General features: G+C 36.9%; 1 protein-coding gene across 5 annotated transcripts in view; it reads left to right on the forward strand.

The window, feature by feature from the left end:
• NUBPL (NUBP iron-sulfur cluster assembly factor, mitochondrial) overlaps window positions 1-25878 on the forward strand; it is a 235721-nt gene that overhangs the window by 113831 nt on the left and 96012 nt on the right. For all 5 annotated transcript variants that reach the window (XR_008549746.1, XR_008549748.1, XR_008549747.1 and 2 more), the window contains exon 8: window positions 20947-21032. Coding sequence is in view for 2 of the 5 variants with exons in the window: in XM_037503190.2 (XP_037359087.1) it covers window positions 20947-21032 (86 nt within the window). In the remaining 3 variants the exon portion in view is untranslated. The remainder of the gene's footprint in view (window positions 1-20946; window positions 21033-25878) is intronic.

Raw genomic sequence — 25878 nt, forward strand, 5'->3', positions numbered from 1 at the left:
AAGATTTAATTTTTTTTATACAAGCACTGGGGCACAGGCCAGAGGCGCAGGAGGGTGAGAGAATTCACCAGAGACAGAGCAGGGAGCAGAACAGGCAGAAGGACCGAAGTACACTGCTGAGGGGAGCAGCGGGCAACACAGGAGTGGTTTGCCTCACCGTGTGGGAATATCCCTGGCTGGCCTGGAATCGAATGCGCACTGCAGAGGCTGCTGACGGCTTCACGGCGCTGCGCTCAACCCGCTGCAGCACTGGGGAGGCCCTAGAAGTAGTGCTTTTTTATTGTGATAAAATATATGTAGATGTTCAGTAGCTTTAGGTACATTCACATTGTTGTGCAGCCATTGTCACCATCCATCTCTAGAAGTTTCTTATCTTTCCACACTTAAACTGTAAACTCATTAAATATTGATTCTATTTCCCGCTCCTTGTAGTCACCATTGGTAAGCCACCATTCTCCTTTCAGAAACAGTAGTTTCTTTATATTAAGATGAGGGAATGGGGAATGAGGAAAAATATTTTATAAACATGCATTAAAATAATATAACATTATTTTATGATTTATTAATAAAATTTTTAATCAACAAACATTGAAAGATAGATGCTAAAGCACTATGCAGAATCCAAGGATAAGTAAGTCACAAGTTGTTTTCCTATAATAGAGTTCTTCACTTTTTCTGATTCTCAGACCTTTTTTGAGGATTTGAGAATATTATGGATTCTCTCCAAAAAAATGCATTTGTACTTAGAAACAGTAATTTTATGTGTACTTTGAAGAAGGCCACAGTCCTCAGTTTAAAAGCCCCAGCTCTAGAAGGCAGAGCCAGAAGGGCATGACTGGTAAGGAGGAACTTGGGGAGCTATAATGCCGAGTGTGAGAAGTGCTGTGTGAGAGGTCTAAGCCCTAAGATACGGGAATGAAAGGAAGAAGACATCATGGATTTAAGGGGATTTGTAAATTGCTCCATGGAGATGAGCCATAAGGAAGAAATATGATACATTCTAGAATATGCATTTAAAATAGCAACATACTTTGTTTGCTTTGCTTTTTTCTTGGTCTAAGGGGAAGAAATCTAAAAATGAAACTTTTAGAAATTTAAAAGTATTTCATGTACCAAGTCTGATGCACTTAAAAAAATATATAGCCAAGTCCTAAAGATGCTTTTGAAAAAACACACAAACTTGGTTATTTCTGACTTCAATTAAAATTTTGCTTACTAGAGGTGGGCGGAGCAACATGGCGGCAAGGAGACACTGCGAGTAAGATCTCCCATTAAAAAAAGTTAATAGGGAGGAAAAGCGGCAGGTCCCAGTGAGAACTGGGATACGGAAGATAAACGGGTGACTCCAGCAAACTGCCCGAAGAAGAAACTGGCCATAAAAGAGGACCAGAAGGGAGGAAAGCACAGAACCCTGCTCCCCTCCCCCGCCCACAGAGGCGGCACTCTCCCACCCGCAGAGAGGAGGAAACAACAAACCAAAACGGCCAACAAGAACAAACGACGCAGCAAGCGGGACTGTGAGTGGAAAGGAACTATTGCAGCCACCACACCCCGTGAACAGGAGCTGAGGCGAACCCTGCAGGATCCGCCGCGGCGGTGAGCGAACGGCTCCGGGCGCCATTAGAGAAGAACAAAGACCCCGAGAGACGCGCACACAGCCCGGGCTGCCGGTAAGCTTGCGCGGAAAGCTGCGCACTCAGCGCGCACTTGAAAAGCAAGTGCAGACCTGGATCGCGGCTGCCCAGGTCCCCGGGCCTGCGACCTAGGCTTGCGGGGAGACGACCTAGGCTTGCGGGGAGACGTGCGGAGGTCCTCACTGAGGTGAAGGTCCCTCCCTGAGTAAGCAGGAACCAGGTGCCCAGGCACGGGAGCGGTGCAAAAGGCGCCATTCCCGCGCCACTGAACTGGGCTACAGCCCGCGTCCTGGAACTGAGGGCTTTGAACTGAGACCCGGGGCACGAAAATTCGGGGCGTGGGTTCTCCACGACGGTGGGGCACAAGGCAGACACAGCACCCCAAAGCTGTTGAGGTGTACCCTACCATTCCCGCTCTGTTCCCTGTCCCACTGGGTGGGGGGAGGCAAAAAACAGCCCCCCAAGGACAATAGTAGAGATCTCTGGCGCCACCTAGCGACCAGGAAAAAAAAGTCACTAACACCCCATAAAACAGGAAATTTCTTAAGACTGCTTGAAAAGGGCAGAAGGCTTCTGGAGGACCCAGTGGCCAGCCGGGAAGTTATTCCACGCCAGGCCCCTTCCGACCAGCAGTCTGAGCCCACAGAGGGAGCAGGCACCCACATCCGGGGCAGACCGGGTGCGCAGAAGAGTGTGCCTGAAACCCGAGGCGCAGGGACTGCATCCCGCTTCGCCATTTGAGAACAGGGACATTTCTTCAGTAAAAACTGCCTAAAACCAGCAGAAAGCTCCCCCAGAAGACAGAGATGGCTCCTGGAAGAGCCAGAGGGGAGCGGAGAAGTTCACCCAAGATGTCAGTCAGTCCGAGCAACACAGTGTCCCAACGCATACGACAAATTAGAAAACAGACAGTAGGGAGTAGAAGAACCACACGCAACCTAACAACTCCTCAGGAAAGAAGCACACCACAAAAAGAAAACCACTCCCCAGACTGCAACGACAGCAACTTGGAAGAACTTCTGAGCCTTCCAGAAAGAGAATTTAAAATTGCCATGATTAAAAAAGTGATAGATCAGAAGAAGGAAATTGAGTCCCTAAAGAGGGAAAACAATGGTCAGAAGAATGAAATTGAGTCACTAAAGAGGGAAGTAAAAGAAATGCAGGAGATCAAAGAATTAATGGAGGAACTAAAGAACTCCGGGAAAAGCAAGGAAAGCAGAATAGATGAAATGGAAGAACAAATAAGTTCTCTTGAAGACACAGAAATAAAAGAACCAAAACAGAAAAGGAAAGAGAAGTACGAAGGAAAAAGAATGAAGAAAGACTTCGAGAACTATCTGACTCCATGAGGAAAGGAAATATAAGAGTTATAGGAATTCCAGAAGGAGAGGAGAGAGATGTAGGAACAGAGAAAATATTCCAGGAGATAATTGAAGAGAACTTCCCAAATGCGAAGAAGGAGCTGAAATTGATATACAAGAAGCAAGAAGAACACCAAACTTCCACGACGAAAGGAAAAACACAGCAAGACACATAATAGTAAAGCTCCCAAGAATCCAGGACAAGGAAAAAATAATGAAGCTGACAAGAGGGAAACAGATAACATTCAAAGGAAAACCAATCAGGCTGACATCAGACTTCTCTGAAGAAACACTACGGGCAAGGAGAGAGTGGAGGGACATAGTCAACAGACTCCAAGAAAACAGATGCCAACCAAGAATACTCTATCCCGCAAAGCTCTCTTTCCTCCATGAAGAAAGAATATGGACCTTCCCAGACAAACAGAAACTCCGGAATTTCATTAAGACTAAACCCCCACTCCAAAAAATACTACAAGGAATCCTAAAGCCAGAACCTCAGAGGGACGAATAACAACGAAAGAAGACCAAAAAAAAAAAAAAAAAAAAAAAGTTAAAAGAATAAATAAAATCAAAGGAAAGACAAACATAATGGCAAATACAGATGCTAACATATCAATATTAACTCTAAATGTAAATGGACTAAACTCTTCAATAAAAAGACACAGAGTTGCAGCCTGGATTAAGAAACAAAACCCAACCTTTTGCTGTCTCCAGGAAACACATTTAGCTACAAAAGATAAAAATAGGCTCAAAGTCAAAGGATGGAAAACAATCCTACAAGCAAATGGGCCAAAAAAGAAAGCAGGAACAGCTATACTTATATCAGATAAAACAGACTTCAAACTCAAAAAAATAAAAAGAGACCCCAATGGTCACTACATTATGATTAAGGGGACAATACTTCAAGAAGAAATAACACTCAATAACATATACTCACCAAACGAAAGAGTACCAAAATATATCAGACAACTGTTGTCCTCTCTGAAAACAGACATCAGAGAAAACACATACGTAGTGGGAGACTTCAACACACCACTATCAACAATGGATAGATCAACAAGACAAAAAATAAGTAAAGAAACTAAAGCTCTAAATAAGGACCTAGAGCATTTGGGCTTAACAGACATCTATAGAACACTAAACCCAAAAAAAACGGAGTACACATTTTTCTCAAGCGCACACGGATCATTCTCCAGGATCGATCACATACTGGGGCACAAGACAAACATCAACAGATACACCAAGATTGAAATCATACCAACCATCTTTTCTGACCACGAAGGCATCAAACTAGAAATAAATCATAAAAAGAAGGCAAGGAACTATCCTACCTCATGGAGATTAAAAGCCACACACTGGAAGACCACTGGACTAACGAGGAGATCAAAGAAGAAATTAAAAAATTCTTTGAATTGAATGACAAGGAGGACACCAATAACCTAAATGTATGGGATGCAGCAAAAGCAGTAATAAGAGGAAAATATATAGCAATAGAAGCTCACATCAAAAAACAAGAAAGAACTCAAAGAAACAACCTAATCTCGAAGCTCAAAGATCTAGAAAAAGAACAACAAAAAAACCCCAAAACCAGTAGAAGAAAAGAAATAATAAAAACCAAAGCAGAAATAAATGAAATTGAAACTAAAAAAACAATCCAAAATATCAATGAAACCAAGAGCTGGTTCTTTGAAAAAATAAATAAAATAGACAAACCCCTAGCCAGGCTCACAAAGGAAAAAAGGGAGAAAGCACAAATACACAGGATCATAAATGAAAGAGGAGAAATCACAACGGACACAGCAGAAATCAAAAGAATAATCAGTAACTACTATGAACAGTTATATGGAAACAAGTTCAACAATCTAGAGGAGATGGACAAATTCCTACAACTCTACAATCACCCAAAGCTAGATAAAGAAGAAATAGAACACCTAAACAGACCAATTACAAGCAGCGAAATTGAAATGGTAATTAAAAACCTCCCCAAAAACAAAAGCCCAGGACCTGATGGATTTACAAATGAATTCTACCAAACATTCAGAGACGAATTAGTGCCTATCCTTCACAAACTTCCAAAAAATTGAGAAGGAAGGGACAATACCAAACACGTTCTATGAGCCAAATTACACTAATACCAAAACCGAATAAGGACAGGGCCTCCCCGGTTGGCGCAGCGGTTGAGCGCTGGGTTGCGAAGCCTCTGTGGCCTCTGCGGCGCCGTTCGATCCCCGGCTGCTCCCCAGCCACCGCAGGAGGGTCCCACAGGCGCGCAGACCTCTCCTGCCGCCCGCTGCTCCCCTCAGCAGTGTACCTCGGTCCCTCTACCTGCTCTGCTCCCCGTCTGGCTCTGGTGAATTCTCTCACCCTCCGCGCTTCGACTGTACCCAGTGCATGTATAAACAAACAAAACAATAAATAAATAAATAAAAATTCATGCCTCTTTAAAAAAAAAAAAAAAAAAAAAAAAAAAAAAAAAACCGAATAAGGACAACACAAAAAAGGAAAACTATAGGCCAATCTCCCTAATGAACACTGATGCAAAAATCCTCAATAAAATTTTAGCTATCAGAATCCAACAATGTATCCATAAGATAATTCACCACGACCAAGTTGGATTCATTCCAGGGGCACAAGGATGGTTTAACATCCGAAAATCAATCAACGTTATCCTACACATCAACAAAAAGAAATATAAAAACCATATGATAATATCAATAGATGCTGAGAAAGCTTTCGACAAAGTGCAACACCCATTCATGATAAAAGCCCTTGAAATTCTTGGGATACAAGGAACATACCTCAACATCATAAAGGCCATCTATGACAAGCCAACAGCCAGTATCATTCTCAATGGTGAAAAGCTGAAAACAATTCCATTAAGATCTGGAACAAGACAAGGATGTCCACTCTCACCACTGCTTTTCAATATAATACTGGAAGTCCTAGCCAGAGCAATAAGACAAGAGAAAGACATCCAAGGAATCCAAATAGGAAAAGAAGAAGTCAAACTATCACTATTTGCAGATGATATGATAATATACATAGAGAACCCCAAAATCTCCACAGAAAAACTAATTCAACTCATCAATCAATTCAGTAAAGTGGCAGGATACAAAATCAACACGCAAAAGTCAGTAGCCTTCCTATACACAAACAATAAATCTGAAGAAGAAATCAAAAAAACCACCCCTTTTATATCGAAACAAAAAAAATCAAATATTTGGGAATAAATCTAACAAAAGAGGTAAAGGACCTATACAAAGAAAACTATAAACACTGTTAAAAGAAATAGAAGAAGACACAAAGAAATGGAAAGACATCCCCTGCTCATGGATTGGAAGAATAAACATTATTAAAATGGCCATCCTACCAAAAGCAATATACAGATTCAATGCTATTCCATTCAAAATCTCAATGGCATTCTTCAAAGAAATAGAACAATTATTGATGAAATTCATATGGAATCACCAAAACCCCGAATAGCCAAAGCTCTACTGAAAAAAAAGAAGGAAATGGAGGCATCACACTCCCAGACTTCAAACTATACTACAAAGCCATAATCATCAAAACTGCATGGTATTGGAACAAGAACAGACATACAGACCAATGGAATCGAATAGAAAATCCAGAAATAAACCCACAGATTTATGGTCAACTAATTTTTGACAAAGGAGCAAAGACTATGCATTGGAGCAAAGAAAGTTTGTTCAATAAATAGTGCTGGGAAAACTGGGTCGCTACATGCAAAAGAATGAAGCTTGACCACTACCTCACACCATACACAAAAATCAACTCAAAATGGATTAAAGAACTAGACATAAGACCTGAAACCATAAAATACATAGAAGGAAATATAGGCGAAACACTACGGGATTTGCACATCAAAGACATCTTTACAGACACATCACCCAAAGCAGTGATAGTGAAAAGATAAACAGCTGGGACTACATCAAATTAAAGAGCTTCTGCACAGCAAAAGAGACAATAACAAAAACAAAGAGAAACCCCACCAACTGGGAGAACATTTTTGCACCCAACACTAATGATAAAGGACTGATCACAAAAATCTGCAAAGAGCTGATGAGACTCAACAACAACAAAGAAAATAATCCAGTCAAAAAATGGGCAAAAGAGCTAAAAAGAAACTTCTCTGAAGAGGAATTGCAAATGGCCAACAGACATATGAAAAAATGTTCAACATCACTTGTAATCAGAGAAATGCAAATCAAAACTACCATGAGATACCATCTCACACCAGTGAGAATGGCACATATTAAAAAAACTAGCAACAACAAATGTTGGCGAGGATGTGGAGAAAAAGGAACTCTTGTGCACTGTTGGTGGGAGTGCAAACTGGTCCAACCACTATGGAGAGCTGTGTGGAGATTTCTGGACCTACTAAACATAGAGCTTCCATATGATCCAGCAATTCCACTCCTAGGTATTTACCCAAAGGACACAGAAACATCAATTCCAAAGAGCACCTGCACTCCTATGTTTATAGCAGCACTGTTTACAATAGCTAAGCTTTGGAAACAACGCAAATGCCCAAAAATAGATGACTGGATCAAGAAGATGTGGTACATATATACCATGGAATATTACTCAGCATTCAAAAAAGATAAACACATGCAATTTGCAGCAACATGGATGGCACTGGAAGGGATCATGCTCAGCGAAATAAGCCAAAAAGAAAAAGAAAAATACCGGATGGTCTCATTCATAGCAGGAATCTAGAAAACTTAAATAAGGGACCAGGAAAATGAATATAAGAAAGTGAAAATCAAAATCAACAAAAAACTATGAACCAGAGACACTTTTTGGGGGGTGGGGGGGCGGGAGGGGAAGGATTGGGGTCAGAATGGGGCATTTGCAATTGTATGGGGGAATATAAAAATAAAATTTAATATTAAAAAAATAAATAAATAAAAAATAAAAAAGGAAAAAAAAATTTTGCTTACTGATTTTTATTGTTTACTAATATTTTCTAAATTTTCTATAATGGACATATATATTTGTACAATTTAAGGGGTAAGTAAAAAGCACTGATTATTATTTATTTATTTTTATATGGCTTTTTACATCATTGTTCATTCTTCTTTCAGGTGTAATCCCCATAAAATTCCCACCCCCGAAATACCCATGAACCATCACCATAGTCTTTTGTGCTCTTCCCTTCCATGTTTTGACCCCTCACCCCCACCAGCTGAATGTCTCTGATTTATAGTTTTCCTGCTATTTTTGTCTTTTTCCCCCCTTGTTTGTTTTCCCTATGTTCCTCCTATAAGTGAAACCAGCTAATATTTTTCTCTTTCCTTCTGATTTGTTTCATTGAGGATGTTCCCCTCCAGCTCCATCCATGTTGCTATAAAATGGCATGAGTTTATCTTCTTTGATTGCTGAATAGTATTCCACTGTGTATATATACCACATCTTCTTGATCCAGTCGTCTGTTTTTTGGGCATTTAGGTTGTTTCCCTATCCTAGCTATTGTGAATAGTGCTATAGTAAACATAGGGGTGCAGATTTCCTTTTGAATTAATATTTTTGTGACCTTTGGGAAGATTCCTGGAAGTGGTATTGCTGGATGGGATGGTAACTCCATTTTAAGTAGTTTGAGAAATTTCCATATAGCCTTCCATAGTGGTTGGGCCATTTTGCATTCCCACCTGCAGAAGCACTGATTATTCAAAGATAATTTATATAAAGTACTGCCATGATGATTGCTTATTATTGATAAAAACCACCACTTAATTACAGTATTTCATATATTATTTTTCATATATTTTTAATATAAAAAATATATTAAATTAATGTAATAATAGTATAATACTATTTAATACTTTTTATATATATTCTTAACATATTCCCTGTATTTTTAAATCTTTTTTTTTAAAGATTGATTTATTTGTGCATATAAGAACTGGGGTACAGGCCAGAGGTGCGGGGTGGTGGTGGGGGGTAAGTGTGAGAGGATTAAGGGTTAAATAACTTGTCCAAGGTTATAGAGTTACAGTGGGCCATAGCTGAGTTTCACATTAGTTCATGAGTAAGGCTCATGTTCTTAACTTTTGCTTTATGTCAACATAAAACTGATATCAGTGAAAAGACTAGCTTTTCTACAGTGAACATGTATTCATTTTATAATTACAAAAAAATAGTGAACAATACCGAAATGTACATGACCAGGAATTTCAGAGTGGAGGAACATTCATATGGTGTGGTGAGTGTATGTGTGTGTGTTTTAGTTAAAGATTTAGTTACTGAGGTTTGGTTTAATTCAGGCCAATGCCACTTCACAGCTAAAATATTTAAGGAGAGTGGCCTCCCAGGTGGCGCAGCAGTTGAGCTCTGGGTTGCAAAGCTGCCCGCAGCCTCTGCAGCGCCACTTCCCAGTTAGATCCCGGCTGCTCCCCGGCCACCGGAGGAGGGTCCCACATGGCGCGCAGACCTCTCCTGCCGCCCGCTGCTCCCCTGGCCTGACTTCGGTCCTTCTGCCTGCTCTGCTCCCTGCTCTGGCTCTGGTGAATTCTCTCACCCTCCTGCGCTTCTGACTGTACCCAGTGCTTGTGTAAATAAGTAAGTAAGTAAATAAATAAATCTTTAAAATATATATATATATATATATATATATATATATATATATATATATATTTAAGGGGAGACCAAACTTGAGCCAGCTTGCAGCATTTAGAGAAAAGGGCACTAACCAGGGTTCTGGCCTGACTTGAATCACAGCTTTCATCAATTTCTATAATCTGGAACTGCCTATCAGAATCATGTCTGCTTTTCTAGGCCTAACTGAATTATCTGTTTTCTAATTATAAACCTGATTGTCTTTCCCTCTTATCATTGACTTTAGAACTCCTTCAAGATACTCTGTGTTCTACCTTTTCTTATGCCCCATATCCTATAAACCACATAAGAATTTTGGAGTCTGTTTTGAGCCCCCCTGTGTTTAGGCTTACCTCTGCTTCCCAGTAAACACACCTTCACCTAACCTGGGCTCCCTCCCCTAAAACCCTTTGTACTCACTGCCTGCCTCCCTTTACTTTCCAAAGCCTCTATCTTTTACCCTTACTTGGAACCCCCAGTCTGGGGCTAGCCAAGTCCTGCACACTTTTTATTTAAAATGTCTTTCCTTGCCATCTTTCCCAAATTCCCATTTAGGGATCATTCCTCCCTCTTTAGAATTCACATAGCTGGGTTTTTTTTTTTGTTTGTTTGTTTGTTTGTTTGTTTTTTTGTTTTTTTTTTTAACCACTGTTCTAACACTTCTCATGTTCTTCATTCAAAAACTGCATAATTGTGTTATATTCTCTACTAGGCTGTTACTCTGGGGAGGGCTAAGTCTCTATTTTATTCAATTTGTATTTCTCACAGTGCCAAATTCAGTGCCTTTCTGCAGCCACTCAGCTTATGCAATTAATATTAAGTGAATAAATGACAAAGCTAGTTAACTAGTTATTACTGTTTATGTGAACCGATTTGTTCCCCCTTATCTTTCTTACTATTTTGCTAACTCATTCCTGTGATCTTCCCCACCTTGACTACTTTTATGCAGGTGTTTTTTTTTTTTTTATGTATAAGTTAAAGGAAACGTTTATTAAAACCTACATTTTATTTCACTCCCCCTTTAAGAGAAAAATACTTTGATTTTAGGGTTTTATTTGTGCTATCTTCTTTTCTGTAGTATATATACATCCTTGTGGCACTTGGTGCCCTTTAGTATTAATTTTGTTTAGGTGTCTGGAATAGTAGTATGCCTGTAGACCCTTGTTTTTTGGTTACATGCAGACTGTATTAAATTACTAATGAGAATCACTAACGTTGTCCTTTGTAGGGGATGTTTAGCGGGTGCTAACTACCTCTTTGACTTATTATCTTTCTCTGTGAAACACTTGCCTACTCTACAGTCTTAGGAGGATCAAATCAGATGATGATACAAAACCTTCATCTAAAAGTTCATTTTTAGGAATTACTCGAACCCTTTAAAAGAGGGTTTTAAAAGAGGGGCAAGTACTAAAATGTTGTGAATTATAAAGAGCCTTTATATCAACTTTGCATGTCTTCAAGTCATGTAGAAAATAGAATTAAGTATTTTTTACTTGGAAAGGGATATCCTCTTGGGAAATTCCTGGAGGCAGACCTGGTCAAGCAAAAAGATCCTCTTTCCAAATGTTAATTAGAGGCTCTTTGTATTTGTTGCATGGGATGGATGAAAAACTCATTATAAGAAGAAACTTTAAAGAAAAAAATCCATCCTCTTATTTGTGTTGAAAGTATTATTTAGGAACAGTAGTGTTGACAGCAGTATTAGTGCCTAATGATTTAAATTTGAGCTTATATGGGCTACTGGATCATTACATATTATAAATACTTAATAGTTGTAATAATTGCTAAAGGCAGAGGAGACGGGATAAAAGATGGGAAACAACCAGTTGCAGTTTTTGGGCTGTGGTTGCTCTTGAGTTATTGAATTTGCCATAGGGAGAAGGCAGCTATGTCAGTGCTTGTTTTGTTTTGGTTACTCATACAGTTTTTTGCTTGTTTTTTTTTTTTATTTGTAATTTATGTATTTTTGTTGCCACTTATAGGAAGGATTTATTCCAGGTTTTTTTTTAAATGCATAGTGATAAACTATGAATTATATGTAGTGAATTATATGTAGTTTAATATTTGTGAATATTATGTAGTGTGAATTATATGTGAATTATATGTTATATATGTATATATATACATATAATTATATAATTATATGTTAATTATATGTAGTTTAATATTTCTTTAGAGAGCACTATAAGTGCCTTGAAAAATATCAATATATGTGCCATGCTAGCATTTGAATTCTAACAGATATTACCTAAAAAATTTTTTCTTCCTTTACTCCAACAGCGGACCTCTGTATGATTGCCTGAAGATTATCTTAATTTGATTTTAACTCTTAGTGAAGAGTTTATGCTTCAATATATATATGTACAATATATATTTTTTTAATTCATTTATTTATTTATTTATACAAGCACTGGGTATAGTCAGAAGTGTGGGAGGGTGAGAGAATTCACCAGAGCCAGAGCGGGGAGCAGAGCAGGCAGAAGGACCGAAGTACACTGCTGAGGGGAGCAGAGGGTGGCAGGAGAGGTCTGCGCCCATGTGGGACCCTCCTCCAGTGGCCGGGGAGCAGCTGGGGATTGAACCGGCGCTGCAGAGGCTGTGGGCAGCTTCACAACCCAGCGCTCAACCGCTGTGCCACCGGGGAGGCCCTGTACAATATTTTTTTAAGAGATGGATAAGTATTAGGAAATTGTTTATATCAAGGCGATGTATTAGTCAGGGTCCTAGCAGGAAACCTTGAAAGGAATAAGAGAACAGCATTTAAGGACGGTCTAAGTTACAAAGGTGTGTGCAACATTAAGGAAACCAACAAGTGATGGTAACTTACCCAGGAACTAGTGACAGTAAGAAGTTGTCACCACCCCTTGGTGGTGACAAGGAAATAAATTGTGTCAGTGGAACTTGGAGACTGCTTGGAGCCATGGAAGAGGCTGCCAAGTGGGAGCAATGGCTGTGAAGGAACATCAAGATCAGAGTCCCTCTAAAGCAGGGAGGGAGTGCTGTGTGAGGATGGTAATAATATTCCAATCTCCCACAGTCTCATGTCCTGCTAGCACCTCCCAGTGGCAGGTCTCTATTGAAAGTTCAGGTGATACAGTCCACAGAGGTCAGCTAATAGGATACACTGATCAGGGCAGAAAGGACTGGAGAATAAAGCAAGGCTTGGGGAGCATGTGGGTGGAGGAGAAAGAAGTAGAGTGCAGCAAACAAAAAATAATGAACCAGCTTCTCTTATTCCTGGTCATCATTATAATTGTGAATTAGTGACTTGGAATAGATGAAATGTAAAGATTTCTGCCTCTAAATGTTTGCAAGCTAATAACAGATACCAGTCAAATTAGTGAAAATCCACACTATCTATCAGGAGGCATAATTATACTGTCATCAGATTTGTGAACAGAAAATCTATATTTTAGAGAAGTAGTAATGTGAGTATATTTTTATAATGTAGAGTAACAAGTGGAAGAGTTTATTTGGATAGGATAAAGTTATGGAAAAAAACTTCCCCTTCACTTTATTAAGTAGGAATTGATGCTTGCATGAAACTTTTGGAAATTATTCTTGAAATAGAAGGGGTAAAGACTGAGCAGTTGAGAGGGGAGCCATCATGGTATGGCCTCTTCTTTGTTCTCTTTTAGGGAAAGGCAGAAGTGGTGCAGAAAATAGTCAGATGGTTCTAGTGTGGGTCCTGTTTTGATTTCTTTTTCCGAAAGAGGGAAAAGTTACTGTGTATAGCAGAGTAGTCAGCTAGATAATATGCTAAATATCCTTCGACTCGGGAGAAACTGCACTAGCCAACTGATGTTACATTATAAAAAATGAGATGATGCTGTTTCTTCCTAGCTAGGACCCTTCCTGTCTGGACCCTTTAGATAGAAGGAAATCAGAGTCTTTTCTTCATCTCATTCATTTAAATGTGTAGGGTTAGGAATTTTAAATTAAGCTGCCTTACTATTTTGGTCCTTATTTAAGTGAAAATTATTGTTTATGAAAAGTATTGGACTTGAGAAAAACTATATATGTCCATGTTGGCATTTTCCCCTTTACCAGCAGTTGACTTGACCTAATCAGATATCTTTTTTATGGTAATGTTCTTTGCCAATTTGGACAGTGGTTTTTATAATATGAAAACCCATAGGGGTTTGGAGGATTTGAAACTTATTGTTCCTGTGTTAAATAAGTGAATGACTATAGGCCATCAATTGAGATAGTTCACTTAATGGTCTGATATTTAGTCTTTCAAAGCAAAGGAAACAAAATGATTTCAGTTAGGTAAACTAAATAAAATATGTAATTGTTTTTCTAAATAACTTTTTTTGCCTTCTAAATCATTTTAGAATGTGGAAGTAATTCTTTGAAGACATCCAATACTAATCTTTGAAAAAATAGTTGAAATCTCAAGAAAAAATATTGAACTCTTTTGGATTTTCAGTACTATTATATTTTTCTACTACAGTATTGCAATTTATGACCTCAAACTCTTAAGCTACAAGCATGCTTGTACCCTGAAATTAATTCCTTAAGTCATAGCTTTTCCTAGTATTCAGAGATATTAAACATTCATTTATATTTTCAGTTTACAAAATGGAACTTTAAAGGTGACATCAATTTTGAACTTCTTCCAGATACACTGTCTTTCCATGCAAATGTTAAGCAGAGTTATATTTGGCAAGAATTGCATAATGCAGAACAGAATTATTGTTTTATTCTTCAAATTATATATTTTTCAGATAAACTTGCTTTGTTGTTACACAAATTATAGATAACTGTTAAAGACTAAAAACTATATTTCAGGGTGTTGTTACCTTTAAGACGTTCCTGGTACTGAATCTGAAATTTCAGTCAGATTGGAAATGAAATTATAAAAGTAAATGTAATTTCTGATCTAAATGTAAGAAGAAATAAACTTTTTTTAGGGCTTAATATTTGGGTCAACTATATATTAAAGTTATAAGTGCAAATAGCATCAGAATTATCAACTTCTGAATTATTTGACATGGAAAGGCCCAGGATTTTAAAAGCTTTTCCAGATGGTTCCTATTTAGTCAGCTTTCAGAAACACTTTGTCTAGACCAACTTATTTGATGTTTAATTTGTTGGCCATCTAACCTGTGTTTGGATGGGAAGCTTCTGGGATAGTTGATTCAAATTTTGTAGTCTAAGAATTTCTAGATAGTTCCTCATGACATGCCTTACATCTTTAAAATTCCTTAATGTTCTAATGTTCAGTGAATAATATAATGGCCAATAATCAGATTCATATTAAAAACTACTTTTAAATCCATTAAATGTTTATATGTATAAAAGTAAAGTTCTACAGCCTAGCATTTAAATATTTTTATACTTGGTTATAGATATTAGAAATATGATCAGTAAGTATAGCTTTGAAAATATCTTCACATCTTAAATATGACAGCATTTGGAAATGAAGCAAAGCTTTTCCATATAAAGTCTCAGTTTTTATTTCATAACATACACCTGGTTTAAATAAAGTTGGGGTAATCAGAGAATAGCAATTCTCCTCTCTGGAGTTTATATTAGAGAAAGAATGTGTACAAAAAGCAGTGTGTTCCATTATTAAACAAACATACTTTGGTGGTGGCCCACTTTTGAGCATGGGCAGGCTAGGCTGTATGCACATCTAACAGAATTTGAAATGCAAAATATTCCTCAAAGGTGTTTACTGATTGGCATGAAGGTGGATTGAAGACAGGAAATTGGGGATTTTATGTTACTGGAAACATAAGAAATAGGACTAAGATAAGAAAGGGGGATGGAAGGAGGGAGAGAGGGGAGGGAGATCTCAAGAGCAATCAAAAGAGAGCCAATTATGAGCCCAAGATATTTAAAATCTCTGAAAGCCTTACTTATCCCTATGGTGCATATGTGAACATGCCCCTAGTGAAGACTCTTAACATTAGATGAGGTGATCAGAAGTCCATTACCTGTTGACTCTTGTACTGAAGAGCCAATCTTTGTCTGCAAACAGCAAATATGCATCCAAATTCCTTTGAGGTACTTAAAATCTTAAAGTTCCTAAGTGTGCTTTCTTTTTCTCACTTTGGAATTCTGTAGTTTCCACCAATTTTTGTGATTTATAATTCTTTTGGGCAGTAGTTGACATATCTCCTATAATAAAACTCATTTCAAAGTGAGCAAAATAATGACTGATCCGTAAGTTAATCAAAGAATGGAGCACAGTGTCCAACATAGTGACTTGAAAAATTTATTTCTATTTCCTATCTAAACCCAGTCTTGTGGGTACATTTGAGGTGCCTCAACCTTTTTAATCATGTTTTATTTAATCTTACACTGGTATTAGTAAGTATTACTTGATTATGTAGCAAATAATATTTATATTTCAGGAAGTTTGGGGGTTGCACAGGAGAAAGACAGGGGAGAGCTAGAAAATATCAAAGCCATTGTACTTCACAGTTAATAAGCAATTGTTTATTTGATATTGTTTATGTTAACCTAGCAGAAGTTGAATGGTTATTTTCTTTTATTGCAGGTATATCTTTATATAAATTGAGGAGAATCAGCAGCATTAAATATTAGAGCACTGTGGACATTAAAAATAGCAGATAGTTCTTTTAAGTTATTGACTTTACATTGATGTGCTCAAGAATTGTAAGCTATAGAATTATTGACCTACATATAATTTTGAGTAATTTTTGTTACACATATGTAATGGGTTTCAACACTGAAGTTCCCAGTCAGGCATGGGAATTAGATACAATCTATGCCCTGGAGACTTAGACTGGCATAGTTGAGTAGTTCTACATTGGTATAATTATGATCAGCCTAACATCTGGAATAATCAGTTTTATATGTTTAACTACTCTGAACTCTCACCCAAATCAGATAGGCATTTAAAAGTAGATTTTCTTCTTAATAGTGTAGGAAATTAACAATTGAGACAATACTCTGACTTTATGGGGATATTTGCATATTTGCCAGTAAATCTCAGCTGATAAAATTTCTTTTTTAAAAAGATTACAAACATGGGGGCCTCCCTGGTGGCGCAGAGGTTAAACACCACACTATGAAGCAATCCTCAACCTCTGCAGCAAGAGTTCGATCCCCAGCCGGCCAGGGACTAACCCACATGGTGAAGCCGACCTCTCCGGTCTCGCCTGCTGCTCCCCTCAGCAGTGTACTTCGGTCAATCTGCCTCTTCTGTTCTCCACTCTGTCTCTTGTGAATCCTCTCACCCCCCTGCATCTCTGGCCTGTACCCCAGCTCTTGTACATGTAAATAAATAAATCTTTAAAAAAAAAAAAAAAGATTACAACTTGGGAAAGAGCATTTAAACAATATTATTGAATTGTTTGAACTTATTTACCTTAGAAAATGATTAGGAAATTCCATGAGGTTTTTGAGATAGGTGTTTTATGGCACTGTATATTTACTCTCAGAAAACAACTGCATTTATTGCAGACAACATTCTTTATTTTGCTACTCACATTCCTTCTGGTCAGTAGAGGGAGCACAAGTTTTCTAACAAACTTTTCATCACAAAACTGAGGTGACATCATCAGTGATGGTACAAAGGGGGAACAAATCTAGGTCTGTTTATTTTGGTTCATGTTCCATGAGCCCTGTGAAAAATGAAAATTTATTAAGTAGAAAGTAACCAGAAAGATAAAATGTATCAGATTTAGACACCACACTTTAACTAGAGAGGTACAGAAGAAGATAGCATAATTTCTTTAAAATTTGAAAATCTCGGTTGTGATGATGTGTGGATTGGTTATTGATTAAATTTAGTTTTATTTGTGATTTTGTTTGTTGTTATATTGCTTTATTTCCTTACCATAGATTCTAAATGTTATTGTAAGTCTGTCTAAAGTGGTTACTACTTTTCTGTAATTTCCTTTTTTATTGAGATAATGCTGGTTTACATTGTTGTTTGTGTTTTGGGACTGACTATATGACCCCCCTTCAGGTGATATTACCATAGTGTACCCACTACCAAAGTGCCCATTGTCCACCACTACAGTCCATTGTGCCCCCTTCCTACTTTGTTCTTGATTCTCCCCTTCTCAATCTCTCTCTGGATTCCCTAGTTCTATAGTCAACTTTCAAGGATTAGTTTTTAAATTTGGCTTTATCTGATCCTTTGTTTGGTTTCTATATATTCCACCTATCAGTGACACCATCCAGATTTGTCTTTCTCCTTCTGACTCAATTTGCTTATCATAATCCCTTCCAGCCCCATCCATGTTGCTGAAAATAGCATGAGTTTGTCTTTTTTGATACCTGCGTAGTATTCCATTGTGTATATATATGAAGTGGTTACTTTTATGATGAGCTTAATTTTGGTACAAAAAAATGAGGTGGTGATTTATGTGTGTGCTGCTTTTTGTATTCTTTAAGATCCAGGATTTTTTTCTCAGAACAGTGTGGTAAATACTGATTGCATTGTAATTACTTAGTCATTAGTTAAGAAAATACATTTAATTCAAAAAATTGTACACCAAAAAAATCCTTTATAATTGTAGCTTATACTTCTAGTGGGATATTTCCAAAACTTGTGGTGTATCACTGCTGCTATTTTAATTACTCTACAAAGAGATGATGCAGATGCTTATTTGTGATACTGTGTTAGAGATTAAGTACAGACAGGAACAAGTCATTTTAAGATTTTACAGCTATCAAAATAATATCAGTAAACATTTTTATAACATTTTTACATTGAAAAAAATGAACAGCTCTGTAAATTAAGTTAGGCCAATTGGAAGTAGGTTTCTTTTATAGAGGAGTTAATTGAGATGTGTTGAGTTTTAGTGAGCTATTCAAGGATATATTGTACATTAGTAGAGTCAACAAAACCAAAATCTAGAGCTCTTGACTTCGTAGTTCAAGGAGTTACCAACTTAAGAGTTCATGCAGCAGTAATCTAAGATGGATGGTGTGAAAAAGGAAAAATTGTTTACATTACCAATCCTTTGTTAAGTGCCTATTTTGTGCAGGGCAATGTGTCATTAATTTTGTTTGATTAAAATAACTGCCACAAAACTACATTGTGTTGTGGTAATACAAATAGTACACAAAGAGCATTTAAAACAATAAAAGATTCATCACATATGAAAGCTAAGGGTACTTTTTAGGGCTAATGAAATAGAGAACTCTTCATAAGCTAGTATAGCATTGAAGGGGGAATTTGGAGGAAATAACCAGGGGTGTTTCATTTACAGGTGAAGAGAATGACTGTACTTCTTGGAGTAGGTAACATTTCATGTTCTCTTAAATAGGTTTACTAGCAGTCAGGTTGAACAAGATTGGTTTTGGGAACTATAATTAAGAATAAATACCAAATCGATGTATCATCAGAGAGATAGCTTAGACCTTGGAGACTACCTAGTTCATTTGCTAATTTTACAGCTAAGGAAACTGAAACCTAGAGTCATTCTTAGTTATTTGCTCAAGGTTAGTTACATTGCTTGATGGGGGCAGAACTAGAGTTAAATTCCTTCTAAATGCCTGAATATGAAAAAATAGTGATATAGATTAATAACATAGAATTTACAAGGTGGCAAATTGTGAAAAATATATTGATGTAAAGTTGAATATAATTTTTGCAGAGATGTGATTTCCATCAATCTTTAAAAGAGGGGAAAAAGTCCTGTTGGCTGATTTTCAGGTTTTTTTAGGCAGCGTAAATCAAATAGAAAAATGTAGTGATCCATTGGACATTTTCAAAAGTAGGATGAGCTGCCTGATAACATATATGAAGATGGCATTCCCAGAAACATCAAACGAATTTTATTAATAAGAATAATTGAATTTTAGAGTGGTTAAGTCATTACCCTAGACTTTGAATTCTGATTCTATTTGAATTCCAGAGGTAGTGTTTTACAAGTATCAGTAATACAGCCTCCTTCTAACAGAAAAATAATCTCATATCCAATATCCCATATTGACTTACTTTAGTTATAATATTAACTAGGTGTAAACAAAAATTCTTAAGCTTTTATTTCTTAAATAATTTTTGAAAAACTTAGTTACAAATTAAATACCAGAAAAGCTTACAAAGTCAATAAAATTCAAATTAATGACATTAATTTAATGTGAAAGATGAAGTTGTTTTTTTTTTCTGAAACGAGAATACTAATTGCAAGATGAATTTGTAGCTAAGTAATAGAACTATTTTGCAGTTTCTTTTTTAGTTTGACAAGCTTATATGCCACATGCTTTGTGACAACTTAGTTTTGCAACCATGTTTCTCTATTCTGAGTTCTTCAAAATATCCTTCAAATAATACTCTGTAATGTCATTTGACTGTCACTTGGTGCATTCATTTATTTATTGTTAATTTTGCCTCTTTTATCATTAGCTATAATGAAGTATTGCCACTTGGTTCCAATTTGATAGTTTGTGGCTCTAAAATGTTATGCCTGTGTATGGTTAGTTATTAGATAATATTCATCTTGGTGATTAGGATATGTTTTCAGATTATCATCTAGAAGAAACCATAAAATTTAAGAAATTCAGATTCTTTAAATCATAACCGGGTCTCTAGTGTTTCCACTTAAAGAAAAAATTTAAACTTCACTTTTCCTAGAAACACTATATGTTAGAACCATCTGGTTTCTACAGAGTAATAATGGAGACCCAGGAAAGCCTCAATCTCCACCTACTCTTCAACACTCCCTTATTTAAGGCTGCCACTATTTTGCATTTGAACTTCTGCCAGAGTTCTTAGTTTTATACACAGCAAACTATTCTCCACATTGTTCTATACTAGTAAGTTTTCTTTGACACAAACTTAGGACTCAACTTAGGAATCACCTTTTTCTGGAAACTTGCCCTATTGCATCTCCATATCTTCTGCTTCCTTACCCTTTCTATGATCACTTTCACCGTCTTCTCCCCCAGATTGAATTAGATATCTTTCCTTTATTCCTCCTTTAACACTCTAACACGTTTTGCATACCTGCTTTAATGGTTAGCCTGTTGTGTTAATAGTCCTTAGTTTCTGGCTTCCCCAAATAGGCTATTAGCTTCTTGAAAGTAAGGCCTGCGTTGTACATCTTCTAACTGCTATATTATCTGAATGTGAGGAAGGTTCTGGTGATAATAGTTGTGATCTTAAAACATGGTCAGTCATTTGTCTTTAGAAACTTAGAACTGAAGAGTCAAAGATAAGCAAGAGCAAATTAGACATTTCCTCATCTTTCCCATTCATGTATGTAAAATTTATACAAATTACCTAAATAGTTAATACAGTAGAGACTTCTAGCACATAAGCAACATAATTTTGGAAGTAATCTTTCTATAAAGAATAAAATGATAGTGTCATTTTTGACATCCTTTTGTTTTCTTTTGATTAGGTGCTGTGATTGTCTCCACACCCCAAGACATTGCATTGATGGATGCACACAAGGGTGCTGAGATGTTTCGAAAAGTCCATGTGCCTGTAAGCATTTATAGCTTCATTGTTGCAAAAATACTAGATACTCCTAACTAAATAAGCAAGGCTTAGAGAAATAGAATGCAAGTTTGATTTTAGATATGATTTTAGGTACATATTTCACTTTTATTGTTACAATAAAAATACACATATAGGTGCAAACATGTATACACATTACATTACATAAGAATAATTCAAATGCCTGCAGCTATCACTGACAAAAAAAAAATCACAGGAGTGCTTTAGTAATGTATTTAGATGGAGAGACTTCAAATAGATCACCAGTGGATAAACAGGTAAAAAGAAATGACTTTTTCCCTTTTGTCTCCTGCAATTTAACTCATTTATAGCCACCCTTCTAAAAACAAATCTAAGGATTTTCTATACAATATGGCAAAATAAAGTGAGTTAAAAATAAAACAAAGGACAGTTAAAATCAGGTGGAGTTAGAAGTAGTCTGTAAGCAAATTGCATGCCATTAAAGGACCTAAATCCATGTTAGAAGTATGCCATGACTTTTCTAGCAGCCATGGGAAAGCAAGATAGGACCATTATAAAACTGTCTGTTTTCATGAGCTTTCATGAGTTTTTTAAAAGAGCTTAATGCTCAAGAGAAAGAGCTGAGACCAGAGAGACATAGACCTTCCCACCAGTCCCCACTCACCGCCACCAGGTTCTCAGAGCAAAGAAACTGTGTATATAATAAACACAGTCTCACCACCTTACTGTTAGTGTGCCACAGCAAATACAGGCAGACTTGTGCCAAAGGAACAGTTTAGAACATGCATTTCAGTACAAAATCAATTTGATGCATCTGTATATGTGGTTAACTGACACTGTCGCTTGTGGTGACCATGGCTGTGGGGTAGGTCGTGCATTACTTTTCTAGTTAGGGGATCTAATGACCATAGTTGCCAAGTTTTGCATTATAATCCTTATATTACTTTCACTCACATGAGGCACTTGACACTACCCTGTAAATATAGAGGCAAACAGTTTCACACTGTTAACAGATTATTCTCTAGGCTCTCAGAGCGTGGAACAAAAAAAATCCATATGGAACACAGTAATTGGGAAGAAGGATCGTCAGAAAGCCCAGGTTAGGCTGTTGCTAGGTGGTTGCCACTGAAGAATAAAAGTTGAAAATATTAGCAAGGAAGTATGAGGAAATTATTCCAAGTGACAAGTCTTATACTTTATAAGGCGTAGGGCTAGTGCAGGGATTACTTTGGGGAATGAAAGAACTATTTGTTATCAGAAAGTTAATATTGGAGTTTACATTTGCAGAGGTAGAGCAGTTCTGGGTCATGACAAGGCCTAGCATGTAGCTGGTAATGGTGTGTGGGACTGAGGTGGACTAGAAATGAAAGTCATTGGAACTATATAATCTTTTTAAAAATCTTCCTATATCTTTATTGTAGAGCTCTTTTTTCATTCCTATGTTTTAATTATTTGTCCTCTAAATAGCAAAAATTTTAAATGTGATAGAAAGTATTAATCATCTTTTAAACCTGTAGAAAAGATAGGTGATCAGTAATCATTTCAAGTGAAAGAATGAGAATCTTTCAGGAATGAACTCGGCAAGCAGTGGAACAACTGTTGTGCAACAATGTTGTAAAGGGGACCCCAACTCTGAGTGGAGTTTATTTTTGATGACCCTGAGATCTCTATGATTTTCAAGTGACTTGGAGTCTATCTAAATTATCATGGAGCCTCTGAAATTAGAAAATGTTTCATAAATGTAAATGAGAAATGTTATGTTTTGTTTAAACCACTTTATTCCATTTTTTTCTCTGGTTTTTAGTCTTGCTCTGTTTTTTTTTCTCTTTTGAAGTGCATTAGTTACCATGGAAACAGTGATAGCATTGGAATTCATTGGTATGGACAGAGTTTAGTAATATCTTGTCTACAAGAACATTTTGAAGTTAATTTAAATGATTTTTTTCAAACTCAAGGCTCAGATAGGGGAAGGACAAGAAGAGATGAACTATAAAATTATCTGTTCTATGCCTGAAATGATATCAACTCTGCCAAATCCTTGATTATCTCAGAATTTATAGATAGGCTTTTTTTAAATAATAAAAATTTTCAATCACACGTTTTTAATGGCAAGTACTTTATTGTTTTGTGTCATTCTCACACACTTTTGCTACCTTCTTTTACAAGGAAGGCCCAGACACCTCAATTTGCTTTTTGCTTTTTGTTTTGTTTCTTAATAAAGCTCTAATACTCTGGTTTATATAAGTATCTCAGGCTTTTCTCACATGATCTACAACTGTGATAAATTTTTAAAAATTAATTTTTTTTTAATTGTGGTAACATTAAGAAATCTCTCCATCAAGTGTCACCACTGTAGGATACCAATCACCAAATCACCTATAGTCCACCACCCTAGTCCATGGTGCTTCCTCCTCTCTTGTTCCTACCCCTCTTCCACCTCTTTCCTTCTCTGGATGCTTCAGTTCTATAGTCAGTTTTCAAGAGTTAGTTTTAAGGTTGTCTTTTCTGGTTCTTTGTTGTGTTCTCTATATTCCACTCATTAGTGATACCATCTGGAATTTATCTTGCTCTCTCTGACTTATTGCACTTAACATTATCTCTCCCAACTCCATCCATGTTGGTGCCAATGGCATGAGTATCTTTTCTGATTGCTGAGTAGTATTCCATTGCAATATATATATATATATATATATATATATATATATATATATATATATATATAGAGAGAGAGAGAGAGAGAGAGAGAGAGAGAGAGAGAGAGAGGAAATAAACTTTAATATAACTTCAGAGTTGGGAAGGAGATTACCTAAGAGAGGGCTGGATAGGGAAATCCCTGTGATGCTCTCTCTCTCTCTCTCTCTCTCTCTCTCTCTCTGTGTGTGTGTGTGTGTGTGTGTGTGTGTATTACATCTTCATTTTCCATCTGTTTGGGCATTTAGACTGTTTTCATATCCTGGCTATTGTAAATGCTGTTGCAATGAACATGGGAGTGCAGTTTTCCTTTTGAAATAGTGTTTTTGTGTTCTTTGGGTAGATATCTAGGAGTGGAATTGCTGGGTAATATGGCAGACCTATTTGAACTCTTTTGAGAAACCTCCATACTGTTTTCCATAAGAGCTGGACCAGTTTACATTCCCACTGATAGTGTATTAGGGTTCTTTTTTCTCTGTATCCTTGCCAGCACTTATTGTTTCTGGTTCTTTTGATATGGGCCATTCTCACAGGAGTGAGATGGTATCTCATTGTGGTTTTGATTTGCATTTCTCTGATGATAAGTGATGTTGAACATTTTTTCATGCGGACACCTCAATTTGAAATACTTCCTACCATTTGAACTTGTGGAGTCACAGAAATTTCACTATCCTTTCCAGCTTTGAAAAGTTTTATGAAAGTTTATTTCCTCTATTATTCCTCTACAAAGGAATCACTTAATTTTAATTCAATAAATAATTAATAGTTTATGTATTCTACATATATGCTTATTTACTGTGAGGGTGAATGCTAAGTGCTGATGATAATTTAAGAAAACGAGGTGGGATGGGGGTGGTGAAGCCTTTGTTCCAAGGACTTTTCATCCTGTCAGCTAACAATATTATGTTGTGCAGGGACCCTAAATTCTGAGGAATGTGAAAATACCTTCTTCTCTGTCATTGTCAAGAAGGGCTTTCATGGAAAAGCCCTGCTTTTCTTTTTTTTTTCATGGTTCTATAAATTTTGCATATGCTGTTTCCTTGCCTGATAAGCCAGTGTTAGCTTGAGAACTTATATTTGTTTTTCAAATCAGGCATCACTGCCTCTAGGTAGTTTTTCCAAACTGTCAGAAAAAGTTAATTCTTTCTTTTTTGAAAGAATTACTGAACACATATCTAGTTTGGCTTTTATCCTGCTACAAATTTACCTATCAGTCTCCACAGAAGAATGTGAGTTCCTGGAGGGCTAGAAAACATGACTCAAATATGCTTAAATGTTCAGTTACTTGACATATACAGGCATAAGGTAAATACTTACTAAGTTGATATTTGACCTGGGATGTAATGTCATACTAATCTGCCATTCTTTTTTATCTGCAATTTATAGACTGCTTTGCCTTGCATTTTCTCTGCCACTGCCAAAACTGGTCTTCTTCCACTTCCAGATTTCCACAGTTTCTCTCCTCACAGCCTTCAGCATGCTATTTCCCCACCTAAGTATCCTTCACTTTGAACATGGTAATTCCTTTGTATCATCTGGTATTTAGATTAATGGGCACTTTCTATGGGAGACATGTCTTACACCTCTTTATGATCCGGGAACATTCCATCTCCCCTTCTGTAACTTTCACATTTGTCAGAATTTTCATATTTATAATGCCATACTCTAAGCTGCATGAGTATAGGACTATACTAACTCCCTCTGTATCTAGAACATATAGCTGCTCCCTAAATATATATTGGATGAATGAGTGGTATAGGATTTTCATTTGCATATCAGGGGACTGGGAGAGAGACAGAATTTAGTCTAAAAAGAATCAGGATATCATAAGATATAGGTGTTCCTTTGTCTGTAATTGAAGTGGTATGAGTTGAGTGTGTCTATGTTAGGCCAGGTTTGATAGAGCCTTAAGCGCCAAGCTAAGGAATGTGAACTTTCCTCTTGAGCTTTTACAGGAATCCATAAATAATGCTGGATAGGAAATAGACATAATTAGAATGGCATTTTAAAAGGATTTAATCTGGTGGAGATGAATAGAAAGGATAGGAGCCAGGAAAGTGTGGAGGCAGTGAGGAAGCATTTTGCAATGGTCAAAGTTATTTACAGTGCAGGTTGTGACCCTCAGTGAGTCATGAAATCATTATAGTGAGACATGTAACCT

The sequence above is a fragment of the Talpa occidentalis genome, unplaced genomic scaffold (genome assembly GCF_014898055.3).
Source record: "Talpa occidentalis isolate TD23 unplaced genomic scaffold, MPIMG_talOcc4v2.1 talOcc4.11, whole genome shotgun sequence".
Lineage (NCBI taxonomy): Eukaryota > Metazoa > Chordata > Mammalia > Eulipotyphla > Talpidae > Talpa > Talpa occidentalis.